We start from the raw sequence: 25,836 nt of genomic DNA on the forward strand, positions 1-25,836 counted from the left end.
AACATGCTACTCTCCTGAAAAGAGAGCTCTTCCACCTCTAATGAAGTCGCATGGTGTTGCCATAGTAATTTCTTCTTACCTGTCTGTGAAATGTCTACCCTGTTTCATCACTGCAAGCCCTATCTTCTACAAAGCCTTCTGCTCCACACTGGAATGCTAATCTTCAAGACGAACGCTGGCCAGTGGTGAGAGCATTAGCCTGGACTTCTGCAAAGTTGAGTTCAGAGTCTTACTCCCAAAGACTGTCCTGAGAGTGGCCATGTCCTATCCCTATATAAGGATGGCATATCGTGCATAATCTGAGCTCCTACCGTCAGTATGTGCAAAGTGAGAAAATCTATGTTTCTACCCCCAGAAAGAAGCTAAGTCCGTCAGGCCATGGCTGGGCAGTGGGAGCACACAACACTGCAGTGCCCACGCAGCGGGCAGCCTCGGCATAGCCTCCCTGCTTAGGTCTCTTCATGTCAAATGTGGACAATGATAGTCTTCTCTCTAGGAGATGTTCTATGTAGATAGATACAAATACTTAAGATGCTCAGCGGGACCATATAGCTACAAGATATGTTGCAACAGAAAGCTAGGAACCAAAAAGACAATTAAGAGCCAATGAAACACTGTGAAAGGCCATCAAAACCATCCTCTTTCCCTTTCCATTGCCTTCAGCATCCAGCAACCCCTGTTCTCCTGTGCAAAGCCACCCCTTTCCTCTAGCTCAGGGCTCCTCTGGCTGCCGCTGGTGGTTAACAAGTGCATGGGAGTAGGTGTTTCCATGATGCTATTGCTGAGTTCTTCTCTGGCACTCAAGAGCTTTGAGAGCAGATTACAGGTAAAAGTGAATGTCGTAGCTACATTTAAGTTACCGTAGTCATCCTGCCAGAATAAATGTCCTTGGGCGCAAGGGACACCTCCAGTGTCACCCCTTCAGTGGATGAACTCTTTGGTGTGGGTCCATGGCACTTAGCCCTTGTGTGATAATGGTGGGATCTGCTACCATGTATCAACAAGGTGACTTCTTCATTTCTCTTTTGAGTTTTTCTAGTAGATTCTTCATCCTCATTGCTCTCTACAATTACCTGAAAGGAGGTTGCAGAGAGGTGGGTGTTGGCCTCTTCTCCCAAGTGATGACTGACAGGACAAGAGGAAATGGCCTCACGTTGCGCCAGGGGAGGTATATTAGATATTAGGAAAAAAATCTTTACTGAGAGAGTGGTGAGACACTGGAATAAACTGCCCAGGGAAGTGCTGGAGCCACCATCACTGGAGGTGTTCAAGGAACGTGTGGACGAGGCATTGTGGGACATGGTTTAATGGGCATGGCGGTGTTAGTTGATGGTTGGACTTGATGATCTTACAGGTCTTTTCCAACCTTAGTGATTCTGTGATCTGGTAATGGAGGGGTTCCTTTTAAAGCTTACAAATGGCTGCCTAGTCCTAGGAACAATAATTTCAGCACCTAAAATCCCAATTAAGGTGTGGGGATGGGTGCTAGAATATGTAGAGAGAAGAAAAATATATTAGCAATAGCATGAAAGCATTATCTGCACCCCTTAGCCTGTTCTGTGCAAGCAGGGTACAAAATTGCTATGAATTACAAGTGTACTTAAAAGATATGAAAAAATAGATCTGCAACAAATACTGTGTTCTGAGTAGTCAGTGGAGGTTGTGGTTCGCCCCTTCCCATCTAACTCGAAAGTAAGAGGCAATAGTGATGTTTAAAATTTGTGGAAGTAATTAAGGAAGGAGCCGTGGTGTCATGAGGCCTATTCAGGATTGTGGGACTGGTTTATGGGCTTGCTGGAGAGAGTGGGCAGACGGGGAGGCTGCCAGCTGCTCAGCCAGCGCGGCACGGAAAGGGGAGTATCAAGAAGGTTTGGCCTTTCGCACAGCGCGCACCAGTGAATGGTACGCTGAAACATATGTAGGTCCTGGGGAATGTCTGCTGGCATGAGGCCAGTTGCAAAAGACAAATGAAAAACGGAACAATGTGACCAAATACTCTCTGGGAATAAATCACTGAACTCTGGTCAAGCCTCTGGGACATCAAGCCAAAGTAGTGCAAGAAAGAATGTGGATAGGCTACAGGAAATTGAATGTCTCCTAGAAGGATCTGTATTGTTTTTTCCATTTGTTAATGACACCTTTGATGTAATTTAGAGCTCAGCTGGTTGGACTATTTAAATCCATCCGTTTGGATACTGGTAGCAAGTGGGAAGAGTAGCTCACAAAGACATGGTGTTTATGGCCTGGCAAGGATTTTTGCAGCTGATTATAACATTTTTCAACTGCTTAATGTCCTTGTTGGCTTTGAAAGGTTTCTGAACCAAATATTAGAGAAGCGAGTGTAAAGCAGGTGCACTGTTTTACCTTGGCAATGGTGAAAGAGCAGAAATGATTCGGGAGGGTGTTTACTCAGGTGCTTAGGTTTGCCACTGTTTTAGAAAGATCAGAAATAATGTGATTCAAAGCAAAAGTTAGAGTAATAGTACTACTGGGTAAGTAGTAATGTATTGCAGCATCAGATCATGTATTTGAATAGGGATCAGTTCAGAGCAAGAATAACCTATTCCAGATCTGTCAGAGAGGCAGTGATAATCAGTAGGTATAGATGGTGGTGTACAAAATGTGGAAAAGATAGGTATCTATCCCACAGGCACGCATGACCCAAAGCTGAGATGAAGCTTTCTGATACTGTGTAACTTCTGTTAATCTATTTATGTCGTAAATAAAAATTAACCATTAAAAAACCTTACGCTTCCAGAGGGAAAATAGATGTTCTGTAAAGGTTAATATCCAGAATCAAGTCTAAATATGGACTTTTGTTTGTAAATATATTTTGTAAAGGGCAAGAATGAGATGAGTAAGAAAAAAACAACGTAGAAGCCGACAGAAAATTGTTCTAAATAATGGTAGTGTGGTAGAATACCTTTATGGACATTTTTCCTTTGATCAGATGCAAATCTAAGAGCAAAATGGAATCCACTTAAGTAGCATATGCATGTATGTCTTATAGGTCACATACTGCAGGGGCTATTTTAGTAAACCTGACCACAAGACCCTAGACACTACTTCTGGTAGCAGAGAGTGTCTAATGCAGACTGTTCTTGAGGGTAAATACCAGGAAATGCAGAGGGATCAATCATGCTTGATGCACTGAGCAATTATATTTTATCCCCTGAAAAGTCTTTTACTGTTCAGGGGATGCAAAGTGTGTGAATTTCATTTTAGCACAGAAATATCGTTAGGAAAACAGCAGCATTAACGAAGCAGATAGGCACAGTGTAAGACCATGAAGCTGCTCATATGTTAGGAAGACACTCCCCATAGAATAATCCCATTTTAGAAATAGGAACTAAGAAAGAAATAGCACCGTGGGAATTTGCAAGTTGGGAGGAGGTCTTTGAGAAGAACCATCCCCTATATGCAGACCCAAACCTTAAGGGGCAGGCGGTGTGCTCTGTCAGCATGGACCCTGAGATGGGAAACGGTGAAGAAAGGGAACCCAGATCCAGGCAAGTAGGTGGGATGTGATGAAAATGGGCTGTGGCTGATTTAAGAGTGATAAATACAAGGTTCTTTGAGAGAAGAGAGAACCATGTTTTGTTGTCTGCTACAGGGTTTTGGATATGCTGGTGGGGACTTGGAGCTCCTTGCGGGCTTAGCTCCTAAGTGGAGGAAGTGGCCCATCATGTTGGCAGAGTCGGGTCATCCATTTTGCAGTCGGCCCAACCACCAACTGTCGGGGCACCGGAGGTTTCTGTTCCTCTAAAGCATCTTCTTGGAACTAGCGCAACGTGTGGCTGTGTTTTCCCTGCTTGCTTCGTTAGCTCTTTGATTAAACTACCTGTGAGAGTAAGGCTGGAAGAGATGATTTCTGTTTTCATTAATAAAACGGTAACATGGAGCTAGGCAGAGCATTTGGTAGATGCTGGTTGTGTGGTGCAGCTGGGATCCTCTCAGATGGCCTCCTGCTGCCCACCAGCCCTCTCCCGACTTCTGCAGCCATCCGTGGCATGCTGTTGATGCTCTCACCAAAACGTTGGAGGGCGGAGGAAGAGTTCTGCTCTACCGAAAAGCAAGGCCATCTGGAAACTTCATACATCCATGGTTATCTTAGAAAGAGGCCGCCTGCTCTGGTTTGGGTGGCCGGGATTTTGTGGCCTGTCCAGATCTCAGGCAGCGATGCAAAAACCTGTGCTGTCCTCCTTGAACTGGTCCCCCACGGGTCTTCAGACTAAAAAGAAACTTGAAAGCATAAATCAAAACTGGTAATTGTTTCTGTTTTGTTTGGCCAACGTGATCAGAAAGGTGATGCTGCCTGGAGCTGGAGCGCGGCCTGAGCTGATGGCAGGTGGCGGTGGGGCTTGCTGCTGCCTTCCCGTGGCACTGCGGGCAGCGTGCTGCCCCTCCCGCCATGAAGCGGAGGCAGGAGCAGCCAGCACCGAGAGGGTTTTATTTGAAATCCCGGAATGAGAGGTGTGACGCTGACGCCGAGTTTTGTTAAGCTAAAGGAAGCTTTATCAGATGGTGGGTCGGAGATTGGGGTGGGTTTGGTTAATCGCCTCTGCCTGGAGGGCCGCAGCTCGGCGGGGCTGCCGAGGGCGCGGGCAGGGACGGGCCCACCCCTCAGAAAGGGGCTGACAGGGTTCCTGCCTCTCAGAACAAAGCCTGAATGAACCGTGTCTGCTCAGTGTTATCCCCTTGTCGTTTTTTACCATCCGCATCTCGAGTAGTGATATTTAACCAACAGTTTTTCTTCTTTTTTCTTCTTTTTTTTCTTTCATTTTTGCTCTTCAAAGTTTGTCTTTCTGAGGTTTGTGATGGGGTGTCCCGAAAGTTCCTCCTCCCGCTCAGCCAGGCAAGGCTGGGGGGGGCTTGCGTAGCCTTTCCTGATGCAAAATGAGAGGATTCACAAGTCCCATGGCAAGAGCTCATTGCAAGTATGTCTGCAAAGCATGCAGGTGCGAAGAAATTAGGCAGGCAGAGAGGCCGTGTGAGTGCTATTAAGTGAAGAGTCATGCCTGGAGGAGCTGTGTAAACCAGATCACATGCACCACACAAAGCCTGAGCCTGTGTTTGCTCTCCACTAACAGTCCATTAACATGATTCCACTTGCACCCAAAATGGAAAAGCAGCATGAAAAAAAGTTTGGAAAATAAAGCAGGCAAATAATCAGGCTACAGAGAAGATGTGTCTGGATTTTTGGAAGTGTATTCGCAAGTTAATTCAGGTAGGAAATTGTTCTGACAGGTAGAGAGTAAAGTTTACTCCTGTGGGCTATTTGTGCTTTATTTAGGGCTTAAATGAAGCGCAAAAGCTCATGAAAGAGAGAAAATCCTTCATTGTGGAAGACAACCCTCTGGAGGTGAAATACGGCTGTTCCAATGCCACCTTCCCCTACAATGTTTGCAATTGCTGCCTGAGAGCAGTGCAAGGGGTCAGCAGCCCCTGTTAATCCCAGCCCGTGTCATGCCCAGGGACCGGGGTCAGAAAGCCGGTTTCTCTGGTACCTCTCTCCATGTGTAAACGGCTACTTTTAAGCTCGCCTGTGCACACTTCAGGGGTGCCAGGCTCCCAGGGAGGATAAATGCCCTGTGGAGACACACGTGGTTGTTTTTAAAACCATGCATTGCTGTCAACAGGGTTATAAGCAGAGGCAGGCGCCCAGACTAATTTGGGACAGCCCTGGACCACTGGTAGCTGGTAGAGAGCTTTTTAATGTGTGGTTTTTCCCTCAAATGAGTAGTCTTCTGTTCTTCCTATGGTTGAAACACGGACACAAGCTATGCACCTTGCACTTACATTTTAATGTGGAAATATTATTGCAGAGTCTGAGGTAATTACCCCGTTGTTCCTTTTACTGAATGTAATTACAACAAAATACTACAGGGATAGTTTATAGCAACTCAGTGTAAAAATAAGGTACATGAAAGCAGTGGTTAGGTTAGGTGATGTTTACACTTCTTCCGCTCTGAACAGGCTTTTGCAAAGAAATGTACCCATATCTACCATACGTTAATTAACTTTTCCTAAGAAATTTTCATGGTCAACACCCAGGGCTTGCTCCCAACCTGTTAGGAGGTAGCTCTGCTCTGCTGAAGTCAAGTGGGCACCCACCTGAGAGGAGCTGAAAGCTGACCTCCCCTCCGTGAGCTGGGAGGCATTTCCTTCTCCCTCTCAGTGCTGCATGTCAGAGGCCACAGCATTTCTTGCATTTTAGATGGGCACATGCCAGATGGAATTTATCCTGGGGGGTTTCCTGAAGCCAAGTTTACATAGTGTTTTGAGCAAGCACAACATTGCATCTTCTGTTGCAAATACTTAATATGTGATAATGTTAAGGCTTTTCCCCACCACACTGGGCCATGTCCTTTTTTTCCGTCTCTGTGTATGTAGACATGGGATTGCACTGCTTAGCTACATTTACATTGCTTGGTTATGCTTATAGGGTCTGGCCGCCTTCTGTGTGATTTTTTTTTTTTGGTCCAGATCCCCTCTTCCCATATTTGGTGGGAAGACACAAGGGGTTTGCTCTCAGCTGAAATAGCATCCATACCATCTCTATGTGTTCTATATGTATTCATGCATACAGATTTACTGCATCAGGATGAGTTCAGGTGGCTTACCTGATGCATTTTGGGGACTAGGCTTTCTTGCTTCTTACCTCTGTGCTGTATCTACTCAGCCAAACATAAAGGGTTTAATGGGATTGTTAGCAGAGGTAATGGAGAGAGTCACATTGATTAGAACAGGATCTGAATCAGACCCTTCATTTTTCCTGGCTGTCATACAGGACACATTTATTATTCTGGCCTTTCTTTCTTTTTTCCATCAGAATTCACTACAGACATTTTTTCCATCATTATCTAAGAGTTTTTGGAAGGAAAAGTTGCATTTTAAAAAGAGCCTGCCTTGCTGCAATTTATTTAGCTCACCATTTCCTGACTCCAGCTGTGCCCTCTTGCTCTAATAGGGTTAAAGAGGTTGAGTTCCCCAACGCTAAGTGGAGAGAAAATCTCAAGGTGATCAGGACCTGTGCATGTAATAGTCTTAATTGTTCTATGCATCATTAAAATGTTCATGCATTTCATGCACTTCTGGCTGAAAATTGCCCATTCAGCTTTAACAGCTAATTACAAGAGTGACCAGGCATTCACATGGCACACGCATGTTTATTGGATATGACAGATGGATATGTCCGCTCCTCTGATTCATCATTTTATATTTCTCTTCTGAAAGGCTATGTTATCATTGTGCAAATAAACTGTAAATCTGCCCCAGGCCCAACTGCTCACAAAGGAAAAGGAGGGGAAAGAAACACACCCCATGTGCACCTAGGCAGCTACATAGCGTGGGGGCTAGCTGCAAACACCGGAGGCTGAGGAACCTCTGAAGACTGGCTTTGCTGTAAAAGGGCTGCTCGCTCCTTAGAAACAGGAACAGAGGGGACAGATTTTGTGCTGTGCCTCCGGCAGATGTGACACAGAAAGCGCAGCTCCAGGGGACGCAGAACAAAGGTGGCTGCAAGCCCTCTGCGCCGCGTGACTCTCGGCTGTTGCATGGGCCGCTGAGGCTCCTGACACACATTCGGGCAGTCGCAGTCTGCTCTGGTTGAAAGTAGGGCTCCCCGACACATCTGTGCATTTGGAGCTGGCATGAGGAGCTCAGTTCCCTCCGCCACCTTCTGTCCTTCACATCAGGGATGCAGGCGCCGCAGGGTCCATGACGGGTAGCATTGGTTTGGCATGAGGGTGGCAGGCTGCTGGGCAGGACCTCCACCCTGAGCAGGAGTGGCCCCATGGGTTTTACCTATGTAGTGATGAGCTGAGTGGTAACACTAGAAACTCATTGCCGACTGCTCTGGGAAGTGCAGTGCATTACCTGTATTTCTGTATTAACATAGATTTTGCAACCCATTTAACAAAATTTTTTAAACTGTTTTCCCTTTAAAGGGTTCTATGCCTTTTCTCTAAAAGGTATTTTATTGTAATGGAACAAAAACTTGGTCAACTGGAACAGATATTTTCAAACCACCATGTCTAAAAAAAGAAACTTCTCTCCTGAGGGAGGGAGAAGATGCGGTTGGCTCCCCTAGCTCTTCAGGATCAGAAGAAGAACTGAAGTCGTGTCCACAAGGTCCTAGGTGCAACCAAATCCTCCATATTTACAGGAGTCAGGAACTTTTAGAGATTATGCTAAAGTATGCACTGGCCCTATATGTGGGCAGACATCACACACCCAGCTGATATGCCCCATGATCTCAATGGGAATTTGTGCAAGTAAAGATCAAGTCGTGCATAGTATGGAGCCCAGCCACTGCCTAACCTGTAGAAAAGGGATTATATAGTTGTAGACATATAGTTCTGGAAGTAGCTTCAACTGATCATCTCATCCATCCTTCTGAAGTCTGATGGGAACAACTATAGTTAGACTGTCCCTTGCTGAGATTTGCATGGACCGGTCTCAGAAGCCACTTCTGACCACATCAGCTTCATTCTGGTGCAGCCTGTTCCAGCAAATGGTAATTCTTAGAAGTTGGGGGAAAAAAATTTCCTAATATCTAACTTAAATCTCCTTTGCTGTAAATTATATCAATTATTTCTTGTCTCAGAAATAGTGGATGTGGAGAACAATTGATTATCCTTCTTTTTATAGCAGCCTTTTTAACATTCCTTTTTATATCAGATGACTAGTCGCTTTGCAGTCTGCTCTTTTCCAAAGTAAAAAATTTCCGTTCCCCTAAGCTCACCGCAGAAGTTGTGTTTTCTGAATCATGTCATCCTTGCAGGTCTCCCTTGGACTCTGTGAAGGTGGCTGCCCCTTCTTAAATGCTCTTATGGAGCATTTCTCTACATGAAACCAGAGCAGCACCAAGCAGAGTGGGATAAGAATGTCTTATAAACATGTCAAAACGGGGGGGGATGGATGGACGGGGAATAAATAGGCATCGGACTAGCCAAAATGTTGATTTATTTTTTAAGCCCAGAATAAAATAGAGAGTCAAGTTTCTTCTGCATTACACTTTTTTCCTGCCAGTTTTCCTGTTTTGACCTTTCCTGTCCCCAGGAGGTATGTACTGACAACTTCTATTGTATTAAAACAATCTGGTCCTAGTTAATCAATGAGCAAGACTCTTGGTCTCTACTAGGCTACATGTCTGCATTTCCTCCTCTAAATCGTTCATGCTTTTTCTGTTTTGATGTTCAGCCACTCTATCAATAAAAACTTAAAGGATAGCATCTTGCATGTTCCAGTATCTTGTAGGTCTGAGTTCCCCCTAAATAATTGTTCTTACTCTGGCTTGGATTTCAATTTAAAAAAGCATTAACCCGATATTCACACAGCATTGGCAGCAATAGACCATTCATAGGATTTCATGTCCTGAGGGTAAATAGCTCATTCCCTTCATTGTTCATTAAAAACAAATACAGTTTGCACCCCTTGTCTATTCCCTTAAAAAAAAACCCACTTTATTGCCCACCAGCGAACATTACATTATTTATTGTTTAATTGCTGTTTCATACTTGGCATAAAAGATGTAAAATAGGATGTGACTACTAGAGGAATAATTATTAGTGATGAACAGGAGAAAAAGACCCAAAACATTAGTGGTTGTGGAAATGCTATTTCTCACTCGGCGCCGTACGGTATCATTAGCTGTGATAGTGAACCCTCTCAGCCGGCCTGGTGAACCCTCGCACCATGAAGCACTTGTAATCGTTCCTCTGTGGCGCTGCGCCATGGAGAGATACCATTTTCTAACTCGTTTCTATTGTTTTGAAATGAGATATACAGTCTGCGGACGCGACCTCTTGAAAGGAGCTCCATGCTTGATCATCCTCGTCGTATTTAACTGGGGTTTATAGTGTCCACTTGAGTCTACTGACACAGTGGGTGAGGAAATAGAGGATTAATCTTCTATCACATTCCCTTCTGTAGAGAAATTTCCTAATTAAACATAGCAGAAAATTACTTTAAAAGTAGCAGGAGCAGGAAAAAAAAATCCTTCCTCTGTTGTGAGCATGGGCAATATTAATTGAAAAATTGTAATTTATTCATGCAAAGCTTCTAACTGCACCTCATGTCTGCAGTGATTTCCCTAACATGGAACTAGCTTTGCCCCCAACAAGGACTTGTGTTAGGAAAATAGAATGACGTACTATAATTACTGTTTTGCTTCTGGTTGGTTTGCTTCGGCTTTTCTGTTCATATTTATCCGTGTTTCCAAAGTTGAGAAAAATCCCTTGATAATTGCCTGTTCTCTAAGATCTTCTCGCTGTGGCAGTTGTCACACACACTGAGAATTTTCCATTTTAATATTCTAGTCTATTAGCCACTAAGAGCACAGATAAGATAATGAGAAATGAAAGTCCCCTTTTTAAGCATTTTTGTTTTAAAATGACAACTTTAAATGTATTACTCTATTTAGAAAGAAAAATCTAAGTGGATGGCATGATGGGTAATGATATGTAAATGACCATTCATGCATGAAAATCAGGGCCACAGTTGAATGTATTAAGCAATGACTGATATAATCATTATTTTGGATTTTGCATCTGAAGAGGGGGGGATTGCAGATATCAAGTGAATTGCATATTTAAAGAAAACATTCATGTGTGTGTGGAATAAAGGATGTTTTCAACATTTTTTCATTAAGTGTCCTAGCGTTATGCTGTTTGGACTTAAATAAGGTCAATATGTTGGGATTATGCTTTTCATATTATCTCTGACTCTCACTTTGGCAGATCCTCCCTTTCCCTGTTTGTGCAGCATGCCATCGGAGTGCCAAGTTTGTAATGTCAACTCTTTTCAGCTCCCTGTAACGCTTTTGTCTACAGGAAGCTGCCTACTGCCACATGGGGGGAGAGCTCAGGGAAAGCCAGTAGCTGGCATTTTAAAAAATATGTAAAAATTCGTCATTATTGCGATCCCTTTGTCACTCTCACGCTTACACGCACTTCCCGCGCTAGCAGGGTGGTGTGGGAAAGTTAATGCTGCAGGTCTCGTGGAGCTGCGAGGTCAAGCCGGCAGCCCCCATCAGGGGCTGACACCGGTCCCTGTCTCCACACATCACAGCTGTGACCGGGGTGATCGCTTAACTGGCAGTTTCTCTTTCAAGGGTCGAGGCGGCTGCGGTGGGGTTTGGGACCATGGCACTGGGGTCGCAGGTCGGGAAGGTGAGGGGCAGCACGCAGGCACTGATGCTTTGTATGTCTGCTCCTTCATCCCCCAGCCCGCACGCTGGCAGTGCTTCTGCTGTTGATGTTACAGTCAGGGAAGCGGGATCTTAACGTGGGCTCAGAGTGCTGCTGCTATTCAATCACCTCTGTAAAGTTGCCAAATTTGTACATGTAAGTATACACGTATTCCAAGTAGTGCTGCCTAAGCGTAAGCTACAGATGCTTTGTTCTGGTGACCAGGGGTGGCAGGCAGCGGGAAGGCTGTCTGAAGCTGACCCAAAAAAAAATGAGGGAAGTATCTCTGGGGATTATTGTCCGGGAGGTGACAGTATAACTCACTTCTTTACATCCTAGCCAGAGCTCTGTGGCCGCTCTGCTTTTAAAGCACCACTCTCATGAGGAGACTGGTAGTCAAGACTGAAATAAGAAAAGGACATGGTATCAGTAGGTACTTGAGACTGTGATGTTTTCTTGTCTCATCTCATTTTGTGTTATGCACTTTAAAGAAAAAAGAAAATTCCACTTTGGAATAGGAGAAAAATAAGCTTCTGTTATAGAATATCTACATTAATGGATTCCTTCTATCAAAGGCAGAAAATAGCTGTGTTACTAAATATAATTAATGCATCCCGAGTTTGGAGAACATTATGCTAAATGTCCATGATACATTCTCTGTCCCCTTCAGCAGTAGCATATGATCAATTTTGCTACTCTGTCCTTACCTAATTATTGCTGTCGCTAATGAAGGGAAGTAGAGAAAAACATGTCTTAGTAGGTTAATAAGCCATCCAGAAAATTATATTAGCATGATCAATCCTTAATGATTATGGTTTCTCATAACATTAGATCACCTGAAAGGTGTTTTTCGTAGGAGATGGGAGGGGAAGTAGACATCATTTTGCAGCCATTCTTCCAGTTGTGTTCAGCTGGTTTTTGGAGAGAAAAGCAGTCAAACTTTGGCTCAGGAATTTTGACTGCTCTTGCAGACATTGATTTACTTAGTGGAGCTGGTTTATTTTATCACACAAGCATCTGGAAGGGCAGCAGGTATGGGAGATTTTCTACCTTCCCGCCTTCCACAAATACTTGGGGCATTGGCTGTCACCTGGGCTGATGGTGTGCGTGTTCTGCGTTGCTTTTCATAAGTTTTTGTGAATAAGCTGGCAGTTTCAGATCAGACTGAGCAGCTTTCAACTGGCATTTTCCCCCTTCCTCTCTTCATGGTGATACACTTTCATTTGCAATCTAGTATCTTGTTTAGCATCTGTCAGGATTTCTTTCATTTGTTTGTTTTTTGTCTCGTCGATGCTTCTTCAAGTACCTGTGTATGCCCATACTGCAGCATACTCAGGACATGTTTATTTTGATTAAAGCATTTCTCTTAGAGCATGTCCAAGGCATTAAAATGAATAGCAGAGGGGAATGATCCTCAAACATCAGACTCTTTTTTTTTTTATTTAAAGATTTTCCCCAAATTAAACTGAATCACAATCCTCCCTTTTAATTTGTTAATTACACTTCTGCAATGGTAATGCAATCAGTGAATATAGCTAAAGTGTTTGTGTGTGGGAATCAATATTAATGAGAAAGAGCATATTTGGAAAGTGAGCTATGTATCAGCTATTTGCTTTGCATCTGTCTGCCAGTGTACGGCTACTCTAAACTTGTCCCACCTGAGCCGTGCAAAGAAGCGCAGTTGGAGAAAGAGAAGGGGGAGAGTCCCTCCAGGTCATTCACTCCCTGTACTCGCTTCTACACTTTCCGTATCCGGGGGAAGGTATGGAACAGGGTGTGCTGCCGTTCAGCTGAGAGAGGCCCACATTTCGGGCAGCATGGCCCTTGGAAAGCTGGAGCTTAGGGGCTGCGGTGCCTTGGCCAGAGCAGAAAGTCAGGGCTTTCACAACCTGCCTGCCCTGACTGACTTCACAGGTGACAAAACTCTGAGCAAGCTCATAAAGGTTAATCACAACTAAGTGAGAATGAAATCTGGCATTTTCCTGCTGGGCTTCCAATTTTCTGTATATGCAGTGTATTGGAGCTAAGTGAGATTAAATGTTGAAACCTTTCGTGCCATATGGCTCCCCCTATATCATAAACACATCTGTAAAATTATACTCAGAAGGGCAACATCGTTCTGGTGTAAATGGATTAAAATCCATGCTTCTCCACTGCTCATATCAAGGCCGACTTTGACGTGTCGCACTCAACCTGTTAGTGGAGGTCTGGGAGGTTTTTCCCTACAAAGTCACGTAAATTCTGGGTGACAGCACAAAAAAAGATCCCCAGTTCATCCACAGGCCTGGCCCTTGGAGGCTCCTTCTCCTAAATCTTTGCTGCCCTTCCAGGAGCAGCTGTGCTGCTCGTGAACTCCCTTGCCTTTCTGCTAAGGCTATCAGCAGTGCTGCCAGTATTTTTCATGGTTTCTGTACTGTGGACATGACTATTCCACCACATAAACCATAAACCAAGGAGTACAATAAGCCAGTAATGGTGCTGCTCACACAGTGCCTCAACTTCCCACTAATAATGGAAATAAGAAGGAAAACCACGGCTCAGCTGATTTTTTCCCATTTGTCCTGAAAGGTCATCTTGCTGCTGGACATTCTCATGCATTTAACTGACGCAGTATGTTTTCGTGTTTGTGGAAGAATAGGGTTCTATAAAAGATAGGCTCTATGTTGCATAAATATCATATCTCCTCCTGCAGGACTTAGAAACTTTGCAGTTGCCCGCATCTTAGTTTCTAGCAAGTTCCTTAGGTGCCTGCACGCCTGTGCACCCTGAGCTGCAGCAGAGGCCCAAGGACTGCCTAGCTACAGGCTTGGGAAGGCAGAAATACCTTTACACATGTCAGGAGGGACATTTTTACAACTAGCTCTGAGCCGCATTTTCTTTTTTCTTTAAATGGAAATTCTCACAGAGAAAGAAGCAAACACAGGGATGAGCCCTGGTTGTGCAAGCTTAGAGGATCAGCTCAGCGGTGACAATTGCAGATCAGGGAGTGCTACTGCAGAAATATTAAATTCTTCTGGGGCAGGAGCTGTGAAGGGGGATTGGGGATTGCCCTTTGCATACAGGCTGACCACTGAGCTGGTGGAGGAAAAGCCAGATAAGGAGCCGTCTATCGTGGCTCCCAACCACAAGGGTACAGCCTGGCTGAACATGGGTTTTGACTGCCAGTTTTGGCACCTGACTGAGCTGCCTCCTTCTGAGACCCCATTGCAGAGCATGAGCTTGGCATGTGCCTTCTCGACTTCCGAGCTCCGGGGCTGCACCTGCTCTCAGTTACGTGTGTGTAACCTACATTAGCACCTCAGCAATAAACAGAAAGGAGTATAACGTGGAAGAAAAGCCAAGTGGGAGAAGAAAACTGCGCTCCTCTTGTTGAATTCAGTGAAAGCTAGACCCAAGTCGTTTTACAGTAGAGGAACTTTACACCACCCTGATTATGTAAATGGGACATAAAGTAAATTGGACTTTCACTTGCTCTGACACTCCCTTCCATTGCCAGAGTGTTTTACAGAAGCCTTAGCGTAAATTAGAACCAGGGCCAGTGTCTGCAGTCCCCGTTTTAGGATTTAAAACCAGTCATTTCCCAAGATAATTGTGGTGCAGTTGAGACTAGGAGCACCTTCCTAAAATTGGTTAATGCCCAGATTTGGGTTTCTTCACTGGCTTAAATGGAGTGGCATATTATCTCCTCTATAGTCTGCCTAAAAGATAGATTTGATGTCTGCGAGCAAAGACATGAAATTGCTATAGGCTTCCACTCTTATAGCCTGCCACCTATTTGATTTATGTGATAAGTGATCTCAGATGACCCTCCAAGGCACTGAACCATTAGAGAGTTATGTTGCACAGCGATAAGAAATCTTCAGAGATACCTAAATCTTCTTTTACCACTGGGAGTTTCATCTGTTCTGGAATAAAGAACATTTTTATGTATGATGTTGCTATCTTGCTAGCCATACTAATATTCAAAAGGATACACAGACTTAAATCAATAGCAAAGTGACAAAGACCTTAAAACTGAAGTAGTCACCAAGTGGATGCTAGACAGCTCTTTCAGGTTTTATCTTTGTTCCTTTCATTCTGTTTCTTGAAAGATGAGTAGCTGTAAGGGTTCACATTCAAGTCTTCTGTTAATATTTCCACCAGATAGGAAGCTGGCAAAAGCACCCTTTCAGCGTGGAAAGCTCTGGACATCACATCAACCATTTGGGACTTCCTTACTCTAGGCTTTGTGAAACCATGGGTTGGATCCTTCCTTATTTTTTTCACTGAATTTCTCTAAATTCAGTGATCCAGGTTCCTCTCTGCCTAGAATAAATAAAAGTGCTTAGAACCTGCGGTGGGATGTGAATTCTTGACAGAGGTCAGGAAAAGCACAGACAGGCAATTTCTGTGGTTTATGTCCAACTGCAGCATCTTCCCCTGCAGAGGAAGGCACTGCTGACTCATATTCCTCCAACTGAACCTATATCTAATCCAGTATTTGCTTGGTAGAATTTGCTGTAAGTGCAGTGTTACAGCATGTATATAGTCCATATGTTCTGTCCATCAGATTATCTTTGCATCATGTGTTTAGTGCATCAAGCATAAGGTATGCAGCAGTAAGCTCCTGTTTCAGGCAGTATGGGATGCAGCTTCTGCCCAGATGTACAAGAGGAAGAGGAGGGACCAGAACCAGTCCCTGCTTTTCACCAGAGCCCGAAGATGTCGGGACTCTTTGCAGGTCTGCAGGGAGGTGGTGTTTGGCCGTCCACAGAACAGATGAAGAGGGTTTCAGTCCTGGCCTGCTCCCCTCCCTTCTGGCACATAGGGCCAGCCGGCCACAAGCGGCTCACACTTGACTCCCCCCCAAGTAATCTTTGATGGCCGTTTTTCTGACAAATAATAAATAATATTGGGTACTTTCCTGGACTGTAGCTTCCCATCTCCCTTGACACAGCGCTGAGGTTTAATGATCTGTGTGGCCAGGCAAGTCAACCTGAGGGAGGAATCAAACATCATCTTTTTCTATTTCTCCTTGATCCTGAAAAATCTTCTCGTCCTTGCAATTAGGACTACAATAATCTCCTTCCAGGGTCTTTAATAATGGCCTTGATTGGTGACCCGTCGCATTGCGTCCATCCAGCTGTGGGCACGTCCACTTGGTTGTTTTGTTCGTGCTGTTGGACATATTGAAATACATGAGAGCAGGGACTGATGCCACAAAAGCTTTGGCAGCATCGCAGGCATGTTTTTACAACAAGCTGTAGCTATTGCTTGAAAATTCTCCTGCAAGGAAGTGATTCCTCTTTAAAATTAAATTAATGCAAGGCAGAGATGAATAGTCCCCACGTGCTATTTGGCTTTTTACTCAAAGCTGTTTATGAGGGGAAGCTCTTGGCAAAATTTAAATGAGCCTCCTCTTCCTCAAGCTGGCAAATACTGTCAATGCTGGTCATCATACACCTTCATAAATCTGCAATGTTGGCATCCCACATACACCAGGCAAACGTCAAATTTTGTAGGGGGACTGCACAAGGGTGCAATAATCACAGCTGTTTCATGTCAGCATTCAGAAAGCTTACAATAGGGTTTTATTCAATGAGCCATTTCTTTTGGAATGCCATTAGAGATATTTGCTAGGAGAAACTGTCCTCAACTAATCATATTTAATTTTTTATCAAATGCACTGTGGGAGCAGCAGGAATATACATGAGACACAAACAAGCAAATGGTGTTTATTTAGAATAAATAAACTTTGAATAAGAATTGAATCTGTTCCCTCCTGGCCACAGTTGTACAAATACAGGCAAGTCCCTACAGAGGTCTATAGGGTGTCATGTACTGACTTCAGAGCCGGATGCTCTTGGAGACCTCCAGTTGTGCCCGCTGAAAGGAGGGAACTGCAATCAGACAGATGCAGAGCAGCAATGCTGTTCCTGTGAAACCATTCCCATCCCATCCACTTTTAGCCACGAGAAATGAGGGTGAGAGGGTATGAAGGCTACCCGTCTCACCAGGGGAGGCCTCCAAGCCCCCAGACTGGATGGCAGCTGGAGAAGGCTTCTAAGGTTTCTAAGACACTGAGCTGTGCCAAGTGAGAGGCATGCAGCTTTGCAGGGGCCCATGCCTCTCCTCACAGCAGTAGCACCTCGTCTGCAGGGCTGCCAGAGCTGCTCCGTGCTGGACCCTGTGTTACGGTAATTGCAACTGAAAAATTGCGGGTGGTGGGGAAAGGAAAGAAGTCAAAAGAGAATGAGAAGGAAGGCATGACAGGAAGCAAGACAGGAGGTAAAAGATAAAGACGGAACTAGAGAGAGCAGCAGCGCTTCGTAATAATGTGAAACAATTTTTATACTAGTTATTTGCTGAACTTAGGGCACTTCCCAGACACTGTTTTCTGGCACTAATTAGACTGTACCCAGGGCAGAGTTGGAGCCTTCAGCGCAAGGTGGAGGGGAGCTCAGCACAGGGCCTTGCACTAGAGTGAGCTGTTTCAGAAGTGCTTCTTTACTGTCCAACATAAACTCAGCATTGCACAGGACTGAAAAATCATTAATCAGCCCTATGAAAATAATTAGTTTTTAAAAATTATAAACTTAACAGTTTCTGGTATTTATTATACTCACAAGCTTTTTCTCCTCAGCCCTAAAGCTCAGATGTACCTTTCAAAACAAATATACATACAAACTGATATCCTTATACATTGAGATAATCCACTGGCAGTGATTTTAAGAAAAAATATAACATGAGAGTCACAGTAGAAATATAAGAGCTGGAAAACACGGCAATTTGAGTCTGACTGGCATCAAAGCAGTACCAGGCTGTACCTACACGGTCTTTATCGAGAAGATAAGAGCCCATTTTATCAGCAATCTGAGCTGGCTGGATAAATCTAGTTCCTCCCCGAAAACCCTGTTAGGTATTTGCATCACACTGAAGTAATCCCATTAACCTTTTCCAGCACTTGGCTGAGAATGGCAACGTGGAGGTACCCAAGATGGGACCTGAAGCAATAAAAACACTGGGAAAGGTGGTCTGGTTTCCTGGGCATCCAGCTCAGGTATGGCACAACCCTGGCACTGTTTAAATAACTTTCCCATCAATAGCGGGGAGGTGGTTTCAAGGACTGACCCATAGTGGTATGGAGAAACCGACCAAAGGCCTATTGGCATGAAGGAGAATATTTCAGGTCTCCTTAAGAAGTTCTGAGTCAGGTCCTGAGCTGCATAGAGACACTGTTTTCTCGTGCAATAAGTAATTTCCTCAGTGTGTTTGTGTGTGAGAGAGCGAGCAAATTTGTATTTATTGAGATGGAGCCAGACGACAGGAGTAAAGCAGAACAAGGCATGTCAGAGTTTGGATTTATTACTGATACAGTAGGCCATTTTCTTTTCATTTTGACCGTAATGCCATTCTGAGCTTCTGCCAGACTTCGAGAGCAGAGTCATTTGTGAGTCGACCCCCTGCTTCGCACCCTTCATTTTTCTCACTTTGCAGGTTTTGACTGAGCTAATGCGTTCAGGAAAAAAGACTTATTGATTAGAGTGAAGTTGCTTGCAGCATCTGGGCTTTTATTGGTCAAGCTTGTGAGGTGTTTTTAGCCACTTGGTAGAGATGCAGGTAGCGTTTGTTCTAACACATTTAGTAAATTCTGCTGGCTTTCTCTGCCCTGGTTTCTCAGAGCTTTCTCACTTCGTCCACTCGCCTTGTCACCTGCCCAGAGCAGTCCTGTTAGGACTTAAGCATGTGGTGAGATCACCTCAGCTGCTCTGAAGAGCATTCTTCTCCTCCTCCTCCTCCACATTTTAATTTGCACATTGTCTTTCATCCCAAAATACAAAAATTACCATCAACCCTCATCTCCATGTGATTTTTGTTATTACCTAGATTTTATAGCTAAAAACAAGTGGATAACCTGTTAGGATGAGCTAGAGCAAGTTTTGTTTGAAGTTCTTCTTTCAACAATAGCAAAGATGTCCCACCATGAGAAGTCAAGTCAGAATCAGGGATTGTGATGAGCACGCATCTGATCACATCAATAAAAGGAAGACTGCATAATACAAAAACCAATCGTAACAAATGATTGTAGTCATATTTCTGTATATTCAAGTGTGTGGTGATGTTTTGTGCTGTTTCTTTGTTGTGTTCTCCAGGATAGTTAAAATATATTGAATAAGGTTTACTGTAATAGTGTTAGTAGTCCTACCAAGCCACATGAAAACTGAACTGAGACTCTCCTGAGTTTGCCCTGTTGCCTTCAGGGCGTGTTAGCAAAGAGAGATTGAGAGATTTGTGTTTAGCCATTGTTGTCACCTAATTCTCTCTCTCTCTCCCTTATGGCTCACCAGCTCCTCTTTCCACTTCCATTTACTCCTCACAGTGTGGTCCATCAGGCGAGTTATGCGCATATCCCTTGTGTCACTTAGGAAATAGATGATGCTTTGTATATCAGATCAAGACTGTGACCTGCTGTGCATATTCCTAACCATCCCATTGGAGCTGCTTTTCAGGAAATTGCAGAGTTTATTTCCATCCTGCCTTTGACACTCGTCAAGCATCTTTGGAAAACACTGAGCAAGTTATCAAGAAGCTCGAGCACAGGGATTCTGGTATCCATTTGCTAGAACAGCTTAGCCACCAGTCATCAACTCTTAGTAGAGTGTGTCTCGGAAGCTGTGTGGATAAAGTCATAGCATGATGTGTTGGGGTTGTAGCACCTACAGAAGACTCTTGACTCAAAGAGATTGAAGTGTAAAGAGAAAGTAGAGGTGTCTACAGTGGGGGGACAGTTTGGGGCTTTTAGTTTTCTCCTGATATTACAGGAAATAAGCACAGAGTCGGACCAATCTATGGATGATACTTTCAGTCTGTTTTTTCAGCTATGGAAACAAGTAAAATGTCTCCAAAATGGTTTCTTTCTTGGGGGACTTGCAAGCAATACAGATCTTCTTGAAATCACAACTATCCGATCTGAGTGAGGTGAGAACATCAGAAAAGGACCAAATGATTAAAACAGGAGCTGCTGTGGTTACCCCAGTCCATTGACTCTGTAAATTGTGTGTAGTACCTTCCCAGCTAAAGAATTTATATTGCTTAGGAGATTGAGATAGTCTCTGAAGTGACTTTCAGATAATGTTAGTGACCTTCTAACCCATTTTAGCACATTTCCTTGATCTCTGGAAGTTGCTAATCCTGCTAACACAAATAGGAACTTGCAGCTTAACATTTCTCAGTTGTGCGAGTAGTAAGTGGTGGGCTTCAGCGATTAGCCTCCCTGGGGCACTACTATGTTCCTACAGGATCTTGGTGTTAAACCTCAACAGTTGCTAATAGGAGAACTACATAACGTGTGTGAGAAAAAGCGAACCATACTCCTTTTATTTTTAGAAGAGGAATCCAGAAACTAGTTTATCTTTGCTAACATATTTTTTTTCAGTTGAGATATAAAAGCAAGTGCAAATCAGCAAGTACAGCAAGGAAAGAAAAGGAAAAGGAGTCACTTCAGAAAATGAGCATCCACTAGTCCTCAAGCTAAAAAGCAGCAGGAAACATTGGGAAAATAACTCTTTCTAAGATGTCCAGATTTATCAAAACACTTATTTGCACAGCATGGAGAAAACAAGCCTCTGTGTGTGTCAGTCCTGGGTGTGGGTGCGCATGCCAGTGTGTATGTTCGTGTAGGGAGAGAAAACACATCTTAAGGAAATGTAAAGAATGATATTAAATGTGGTTACTGAAAACAGGAGAGAGAGAGAGATAAACAGCTGTCTTTTTTAATCAGGACCACACATGTGGCACATGGAGATGCTAATGATCTGAGGACACAGCCCTTGGACACACTGTCCACCTTTGTATGTGGGCTTTTATAAAATATGAGACTAAAGAGTTCCTCAGTCATTTAAGGAAATGGAAAACCATGCTCAGACCTTCGCTACAAAACCTGACAATGCAGTAAAACAAAAATCCAGACTATGTTTTCTGAGTTTCCCCTTTGGTTTTTTGTACATGAACTTTGTGGATATAAAGGTGAGCAAAGTTCTACAAATAGGGCAAACCCCTCTTTTTTTCCTTTTAGGATCATCAGAATGCTCATCATAGGTAACTTTTTTTTCATTTTAACATAGTCTTAAATTCAAGCAAGACTGACAAGAAATTGCTGCGGCATAGCTCGTACCTAAACATACCACCACTTTCTTTCACTATATTAAGCCTCAGGATAAAGCTTCTGAGACAAACCATCTACCTTAGGCATTTCTGTGGTCTCTATTACTGTAGTATCTAAGCATATCACAATCTTTAATAAACTTGTTTCCATATTCTTTATTGGTAGAAAGTGGTATTATTCCCTTTTTACACAGTGGGAAACAGGACAGAGGTTAAATAACTTGTCCAGGGTAAGAAAGCAGGCATTGGGGTCACACTTTCTCTTTCAGGAGCAAAAGCCCTTTCTCCTCCAACAGCTTTGGGAAAGCTTGGGACCCTTCTTCTTTCTGAGTAAATAACAAAAGCAGCACATTCAAAGTCAGAGCACTCCAACCCAAGAGCCTCCAGTAACACCCAGGTTAACGGGGTCTTGTGCAGTGGATGCACAACATCAGGCGGGTGATTTGTCCCATCAGTGTCAGTGGGGCTACTGACACGCTCCAGCATGCCCACCAGCCTTGGTAGGTGGGACCCAAATGTGCAGTAAGCCTGCACCACAGTGCTGACTCCAAACGAAAGGATGACACTGCAGAGGCTATTTATGCAGATAACATCAGTCAAAGCAGATTGATACTTAAAGTCTGGGTTGGTTTAATTATTCTGTAACGGGCAGAAGGATATCACTAGGTACTGTGTCTTGCTAGAAAGCAGCACCTATGGAAAGATATCAAAAGGTGCTTAAATACTTTAATATAAATGTAGATGACGTTTCTTTTGGATCTTTTAACAAACCCTCTTCTTGGTGCCTACCTTAGTGGTCTCTCTCTCTCTTTCAGTACTCAGCCGTTAACATTTTTTTGCAGTCCTCTCATACCCATATTTTTATTTTCCCCTCAGTCCCTTCACGTTTTTGACTTATGGACCAGTTACAAACCTTACACAATTGCAGACAAGGGTGTTGACTTTCCTGGGTTTCAAATTTAACCTATGCTGGAGATCGTCCCCTCCTCTGGACAGCACTAAATCTTTCCTGCCAGAAATAACTAGTCCTTGGGGCTCATAGCTGTACTTCTGAAGAGAAAAATGTTTTGCCTTTGGAATGGACTAGATTGCACCACACAGCAGGTAATTTCAAAACATTTTCGAGGAAAACGTCCCCTTGGGTCTGTCTCAAGGCCTTTACTGGTAAAGGACACAAGGCAGCGTGAGATGCTATCAACACGCCTCCGTTATTTTCCCAGGGAACAAAGCGGTGAGGCTCGGTGGTGACACAATCTGCCCGAGCTGCAGCTCGAAGGGATCATTGTTTAAGTGGAAAAGGAAGAGGAAGGGTCTTTCTCCAGTTTTCCTTTTAACTCCGTAATTCAGGGAATTTATCGCAGACCAACACGGAAATCTCTGTGTTGGCCCTGTTCTAAAGCACTGCCTGTTGGCCAGGCATCAGCTCTGTGAGCAGCACATTAAGCCGACGTTTTGAATAGATTTTTGTAGAGAGAGAGAAGTGCTTTACTACAGCACTGTCTTTACTAATGTATATTCTTCTGCTTTCCATCAAACAGTCAATGAAGGCTCAGGTGAAACCAATCAAAAAGAGACATCGACCTGTGACATTTGCCAGTTTGGGGCAGAGTGTGACGAAGATGCAGAGGATGTTTGGTACGGTAATTTGGTCTACTCTTCTATTTTAATGAATGTATGATTATTTAAAGGTACTGCAGTTTAGAAAACATTAAAAATATTAGCTATTCAATTTTCTGCACCCAGAGATTCATCACACAGTGATTGAAGTGGTTATTACTCTGAAAAAAATGTATAAAACAGTCTGGTTTATAATTTTGGAACATGCAGAATTTAGACAAAGTCTAGAAACACAGTTATCCATTTTGTTGCTGTTATAACTTATGTTATTCCATCTGGGGTTTTACAGCTTTATACTTTGGTAAAAATAGAATTGGGAAAAATAATTAACCTAAAGCTTTTCCAGTTAAAAAGTATCATTAGTATTATCATCATGTTAATTCATGTGTGGCATTAGAAATGCTGGGAAATCTGTCTCGATTTTTCCTAGTTGCTGGAGTTGAAGACCTAACCCTCAAATGTTTGAAATAGTTAGAGTGTACATTTAGACATTTTCTCAATGGAAATTGTTTTATTTTTTATTTTTTAAAAGACGTTTCAAAAGTATTTAATTTTTTTATTATTGTAAACCTTAATGACGTAAGCTGAAGGGAAATAATTTTATCTACTCAGCATTTTTTTTAAATTTTTCATTTTGCCTAGAAACTATGCAAACATGTATTAAGTCAACTTTAAGCTGATCATTTCATTGTGATTTTGGAACAGCCAATAGATCAAAAAAGCCGCTATTCACAGAGCTGTACTTCTAACACTGCCTTAATGCCAAGCCTCATATTTCTATCTAAGTAATTAATACAAGTTTAGAGAGACAACAAAATAATCATGCAAATGTTGAGCTGTTGTCTGGATGATGCTTCTGAAGCTATGGGCTGGTGGTAGCCAAAGGATGGATACAGAGACTGGGCAGTGAGACGTCAGTAAAGCAATATTGCCCAAACTCTAACTTGGACAGTAGGAATGGAGCAGAGAGGAGTCAATGAATGAATGGTGAACATGATAATTGGGCCCAGTGTTGGGCAGCTGACCTCATCTAGGCAAGGCATCCATGCACTGTTGGTCAGGCATGAAATTATGAACATTTCTGCTATTCAGTGAAGAAGCTTAGGAATATGGTCATCCATTTGTGCTCCTTTTGGGTTTGTCTTGCCAGGTTTTTAATAACCTCTGGTTCTAGTCTTTAAAAAACAAACAACAGAGGCCTGGCTCTGGCTCCAGTCATCAATAGAAATTGTGGTGTTGAAAAACCAGAGCAAGATGCATCATGGTTATAGGTTTGCAATAATGTAATGAGATTTGTGTGGAATAAATTGCTTAATTTTGACTTTGCTTAAGGAAATTACCCCAGGTGTCAGGATTTTCATTGTCTCCTTGACTGGTTGTCCTTGAGAGTTTTGGTGGTGCAGTGTAGAAACAAAACCATGGTAAAATTAATATATCAAAATTCACAGTCTAGTGCTCATGTTTTCATAATTAAGTGCACTTCCAAATTGGAAGGCAGGAGAAGAGAGGGGCAAGGAATAAAATTAGCTACAAGATAACATTATTAATCATAAGCACTGAGTAGCAGTGTTTATTTTTTTCCAGAAATAGCTCAATAAAGTAGTCTGATCCAACTTACCCCAGTAATGTTCCTACTGCAGCTTTTGCACTATCTAATTCCTTCCCTTTGAAACAACTTGGCTTATACAGAGCAGCGTAATGACTGCAGGAGCTGAAGTTCTCAATCTTTATTGACAGCCGGTCCTTCTGCAGGGGAAGATGTTTCTTGGGGCGGGAAGCAGGGAAGGGCATTTACTTGGAAGATGCTACCAGACAAGCTGTTAAAAGGCAGGAAAGCAGATTTCCAACCAGAAGTACAAAGACCATGTAAAGCCTGTTAAAGGTCTGCTTTGAAGTAAACAACTTCATATGCCGTAACAGAGCCCTGATTTCCTGTCCCTGCCCCCTGATTAGTCTTGGATAAATGTCTTTATAAAAAATGAGACTTCTGGGTGTTAGCTCTTTGTTATTCTTATTTCTAGAATAAAAGCAGACTATGTATGGGGGAACCTAGATACCTCTTTCCAATGAACGTTAATTGAATTTCCATGTTTGGCACCAGACAGACATATTCCCCCACTCCCCCTGCCAAGATTTGGTGTGCAGAAAATGTCCTTAGATTAAGTGGGAAAAGAAATTTCAGTGTATTATTTGATCACTATTTTTACGCGGATCAAATCTCAGATGTAAGCAGGGCTCCTTTAGCTATCTCACCTGACTGATGAGGTTTGTAAAATCCAAATGGGGTCAGTGGGTCCCAGCAGCCCCAGGACCTGTTGTTACAGGGTGACAAGCCCAGCACCGGCAGTGTCCCCTATCAGTCAGAAACAGTTTGAGGGTGCAGGGTCGGTGCCTGATCCATTCCAGGTAAGAGGGATGCAAGCTGGTAGCAGAGCCAGACCGCAGAGAGCTGGAGAGACGAGGCTGGCTGTTCGCCTAATATTTCTAGGGTGCCAGAGTAGATCAGAGAAGAGAGCACAGGTGTGATAGCAGATGTGGTTGGGCTGCTGATGATTTAAAGCAACAATTAACATTATTCTGCATTGCCACAGTCTGTTATTCTGTAGTCCCTTGTCTCTGGTTTAACTCTTTTTTTTTTTTTTTTTTTGGTTATTCATTGCTAGTTGTCACTCAGCTAAATTGTGCTATTGTACTGTGTCACCATCATTTTTAAATCTTTTTATTTGCGTAAAACCAATCTGTTAATGGCTAGACTCCTGGGATTCTGACAGGGGGTTTGGCACATAGAAGACTACTCGAAGGGGTAAGATTGTGTGTGTGAACATTGTCTGGAAAGTACAAAGAAAAGGCAGAAAAGAATCCACTGTAATAACAGGTTTTCCAC

At 43.3% G+C, this 25,836-nt stretch overlaps 1 protein-coding gene across 1 annotated transcript in view; it reads left to right on the forward strand.

The window, feature by feature from the left end:
* TMEFF2 (transmembrane protein with EGF like and two follistatin like domains 2) overlaps nucleotides 1-25,836 on the forward strand; it is a 132,552-nt gene that overhangs the window by 56,008 nt on the left and 50,708 nt on the right. The window contains exon 5 of the mRNA XM_059820420.1: nucleotides 22,874-22,970. Within this exon, the coding sequence (XP_059676403.1) occupies nucleotides 22,874-22,970 (97 nt within the window). The remainder of the gene's footprint in view (nucleotides 1-22,873; nucleotides 22,971-25,836) is intronic.

Source organism: Gavia stellata, chromosome 8 (assembly GCF_030936135.1).
Source record: "Gavia stellata isolate bGavSte3 chromosome 8, bGavSte3.hap2, whole genome shotgun sequence".
Lineage (NCBI taxonomy): Eukaryota > Metazoa > Chordata > Aves > Gaviiformes > Gaviidae > Gavia > Gavia stellata.